This window comes from Phoenix dactylifera, chromosome 5 (assembly GCF_051530095.1).
Source record: "Phoenix dactylifera cultivar Ajwa chromosome 5, Ajwa_hap1_PhDact_Kaust_v1.1, whole genome shotgun sequence".
NCBI lineage: Eukaryota > Viridiplantae > Streptophyta > Magnoliopsida > Arecales > Arecaceae > Phoenix > Phoenix dactylifera.
The window spans coordinates 7,829,077-7,833,315 of record NC_143194.1 but is presented as its reverse complement, the minus strand read 5'-3'; the positions used below and the strand labels follow the sequence as shown (position 1 = coordinate 7,833,315).

The window sequence follows — 4,239 nt, the reverse complement described above, 5'->3', positions numbered from 1 at the left end:
GTGGTAATTTTTAATAGGTGGGATTTGCGGTGTACGAGATTTCCGCAGTTGATGATGGCGGAAGTGCACGCGGAGGGAATATCGATTCCTTTGGAAGACTACATGCGAGCCCCGATCATCATCAATATTTTATCCCTTCCCCACTGTTGCTGCCTCCCCGGATTTTACCTGCCCCTTCAAAATCGTTAACAAAAACTTCAAGTCCGACATCCGGAATAATAATTTAATTTCTTTTATTATTTTTAATATATATATATAAATATAATATTATAGGTACATTTTTTTTTCCTAAGATGAGGATTAGCAAATGACGCGTCACTTCCCAGTTCCCCCCCGGACATCAAACTTAGCAGCACTAACATCATCCACCCAAGTTCCAATCAGCAGTTCCGATGTCCTCTTCTCCTTTTGAAGTTAGTGGCCCCAAAAATTTAAAACGACAATCGGAAATTAAAGCAGAAATTAACATAAATTTTAAGTTAATTAAAGAAGAGGCAAATCCTTGGAATGGGACTTCAAAAGAAGCCTCCCCGGGCTTGGATCGTTTAACCATCCCTCTCCTCTCAGAGCCCGGCAGGGAGGGAGGCAAAATCCTGCAATAGCTGCAAGAAAAATCTCAAAGCAGAGAGTGGGGATAAAGGAGGGAGGTGGACAGAAACGAGGGAAAGTCCAAAGAAGGCTTTATCCGCGGGGGAAAGAAAAAATAAAGAAAGAGTGGGGAGGGAAGGGTCCATGCTTGGGAGACTGGGAGCTCGCGCGCTGCTCTCGAAGCTCTAATAGACCGCTCTGCCGGGCGCTGCCTACCGTCCGCTACACAAAACAAAACCAAAACACATGCTCCTCGATGTCCTAAATCCCAGCCTTCTCCCTTCTCGTTTCCACGCCAACTCTGCCCCCCTCCTCCCCCCTTCCCTCCTTTTAGCTCTTAGCTTCCCCCTCCATCCACTCCTTCCCTTCTTCTTCAGCTGGTAGTGGCCGGCTTCTTAGTAGCAGAAGAGAGACTAGCAAATTAGTGGAAGAAGGAGGAGAAAGAAACCAGAGAAAATGATAACGCTGTCGGATTTCTACAACGTCATGACGGCTGTCGTACCGCTGTACGTGGCCATGATCCTGGCTTATGGCTCGGTGAAGTGGTGGAAAATTTTCTCACCGGACCAGTGCTCGGGAATCAACCGGTTCGTGGCGCTGTTCGCGGTGCCGCTGCTCTCCTTCCACTTCATCTCCACGAACGACCCTTACAAGATGAACCTGAAGTTCATCGCCGCCGACACGCTCCAGAAGCTGATGGTGCTGGCGATCCTGACGGTGTGGAGCAATGTCAGCCGCCGCGGCTGCCTCGAGTGGACTATAACTCTCTTCTCCCTCGCCACCCTCCCCAACACTCTTGTTATGGGCATCCCCCTCCTCAAGGGTATGTACGGCGGCAACTCCGGCAGCCTCATGGTCCAGATCGTCGTCCTCCAATGTATCATCTGGTACACCCTCATGCTCTTCATGTTCGAGTACCGCGGCGCCAAGCTGCTCATCACCGAGCAGTTCCCGGACACCGCCGGGTCCATCGCCTCCATCAGCGTCGACTCTGACGTCGTGTCGCTCGACGGGCGCCGCGACGCGCTCGAGACCGAGGCGGAGATCAAGGAGGACGGCAAGCTTCACGTCACCGTGCGGCGGTCCAACGCCTCCCGCTCGGACGTCTACTCCAGGAGGTCGCAGGGGTTCACCACCACCACCCCTCGGCCTTCCAACCTCACCAACGCCGAGATTTACTCGCTGCAGTCGTCCCGCAACCCGACGCCGAGAGGCTCCAGCTTCAATCACACCGACTTCTACTCCATGGTCGGCAGGAGCTCCAATTTCGGTGCATCGGACGCCTACGGCATGATGCCGACCGGAGCGTCGAGGGGGCCGACGACGCCCAGGCCGTCCAGCTATGAGGAAGAGCACGGCGCCGCCGCATCCGGCGCCAACGCGGCCAGCGCAGGTGCCAAACCCCGCTTCCACTACCAGATGCCGGTCACCGCCGGGACGCTGCACTACCCGGCACCGAATCCCTCCGTGTTTTCGACGGCGGCGACAGGCGGTCCAAGAGCAGCACCGATGGGCGGCAAGAAGGCCAACGGGCAGTCCCATTTGTTGAAAGCGGAGGACGGAGGGACGAAGGATCTCCACATGTTCGTGTGGAGCTCTAGTGCGTCTCCCGTCTCCGATGTATTTGGCAGCAACCAGGAGTATGGTTTGCCGGCGACGGATCCTTTGGCTGCCAAAGAAGTTAGAATGGCAGTTTCTCCAGGCAAAGGTGCTCTACGTTTAGTCCATGTTTTCTCTATGCATATAGTACTCAGCTTTCCTAGCTTCTTTTATGATGAAAGTATTGACCTTGTTGGATCGAATTATTCCAGTAGTGGATGGGCGGAAGGAGCGGGATGATTACATGGAGCGAGAGGACTTCAGCTTTGGAAATAGGGGAATAATGGAGAGAGACAGTGGGCACGAGGGAGGTGGCGACGAGAAGGTGCATGAGAGCACCAAAGGAGGAGGAGGGAGAGGCACGGCGTTGCCTCCAGCCAGCGTCATGACGAGGCTAATCCTAATCATGGTATGGCGGAAGCTCATCCGCAACCCCAACACCTACTCCAGCCTCATCGGCATCACCTGGGCCCTCGTTTCCTTCAGGTAAGCCAAATCAATAATTGCCAAACTAGTTATATGCATCCAATATTTGTGTGCATCGTGCGTCATGTTTCCTTTTTTTTTTCTTTTGTTTTTGGAGAAACGCCATTCATAGTTTCTGAGAAGTAAGTGAGGTCGATGGATGATATGTCTCACTGTTGCTCTTGTTGGTCTTGCAGATGGCATGTTCAGATGCCTGCCATTATATCGCAGTCCATCTCCATACTGTCGGACGCAGGCCTTGGCATGGCTATGTTCAGCCTTGGTCAGTATCCATGTGCTCCTTTCCTTTACCAAGCTTAGCTTAGCATAGCTTAGCTCCTCTTTCTTCTTCTGTTACTAGTTGCTAAAATAAATTACTAGTACTGTTCGCAACCTCATCTTTCTCTGTTTTTATTCTATATTTTTATAATTAATTAGTTCAGCTTGCTGTGACTGTCTCTCTTCATTAAATAATATTAAAGAAGGCTGAGTGGGGATGTCTTTTGGTTGTGGTGTGGGTGTGGGTGGGTCGGGGGGCCAGGTCTGTTTATGGCGTTGCAGCCAAGGATCATAGCATGTGGGAATTCGGTTGCAGCTTTTGCCATGGCCGTGAGATTCCTCGCAGGCCCAGCTGTCATGGTTGCCGCTTCCTTCGTCGTCGGTCTCCGCGGCGTCCTCCTTCACATCGCCATTGTACAGGTCAATCTTCCCCTTCCCATCCCTTCACGCACTCCCCATCTGACACCCCGAATCCAGCACAATGTTCCTCCTCTCACTCACTAGCTTCAGTTCCCTTTCTTTCCCTGTCTCTCTCTCTCTCTCTACCTATCCTCACAATAATAGTATCCTACCTCTTTAGCTTATCTACGCCAACTTCTCCTTTATTTATTTATGTTTTTTTGATGTCAACGTCTCCTTTATTCTGGAACTGGACAGGCAGCACTCCCCCAAGGAATCGTCCCCTTCGTCTTCGCAAAGGAGTACAATCTGCATCCTGATATCCTTAGCACTGCGTGAGTACAGAGAGCTCCATATCTCACTGGATTCTCTCTGGAATTTCCTCTTTTTTTTCTTTTGTTTGTAATTGGTTGGCTTGGTGATCCTTGTATGATGCTGTAGGGTTATATTCGGGATGCTGATTGCGCTGCCCATTACGCTGGTTTACTACATTCTACTGGGTCTCTGATGTAAAGAGTATATCCACGAGAGACCAGAGGCGTCAAAAGACAGCAGAATGGGCTGGCTTCGGAGAAAGAAAAGAGAGGCAATCCCCAAACCTGTGGAAAAAGGAACCGGATCCGATTCGGACCGACGTGGTTCTTATTGAAAGATGATGGTGTAAAATGATGTGCTATTCAATCTCAAGAGCTCTTCTTCTTTCTTCTTTTGTCTGCTTTGTGTGTTTAATTTGTGTGTTTTTTTCTTTTTCTTTTCATCCTCTCGTCGAGTTGTTTTATGAGAATATACATAAATAAAAGGGGAGACAATGGTATACCAATATATGCAAAAGTAAAAGAAAAAACCAAAGCGTGAAGATAAACGAGAACTATACTTTTTTAAAGTACGCGATACTAGACTGAGGGAAGG

At 50.1% G+C, this 4,239-nt stretch overlaps 1 protein-coding gene across 2 annotated transcripts; it reads left to right on the top strand.

Annotated features, from left to right (window-relative positions):
- The first annotated feature begins 302 nt into the window (after positions 1–302).
- Positions 303–4,033, top strand: LOC103706185 (putative auxin efflux carrier component 1c). 2 transcript variants are annotated; one of them, XM_008790223.5, is made up of 6 exons: positions 303–2,296; positions 2,400–2,673; positions 2,850–2,935; positions 3,194–3,351; positions 3,589–3,665; positions 3,772–4,033. In XM_008790223.5, exons 1-6 carry the CDS (start codon positions 1,045–1,047, stop codon positions 3,836–3,838), a joined length of 1,914 nt encoding a protein of 637 aa, XP_008788445.1. In that variant the 5' UTR covers positions 303–1,044; the 3' UTR covers positions 3,839–4,033. The 2 variants fall into 2 exon arrangements, with proteins under 2 accessions (XP_008788445.1, XP_017698037.1); XM_017842548.5 differs by having other exon boundaries at positions 305–2,296; positions 2,403–2,673.
- Positions 4,034–4,239: the final 206 nt, after the last annotated feature.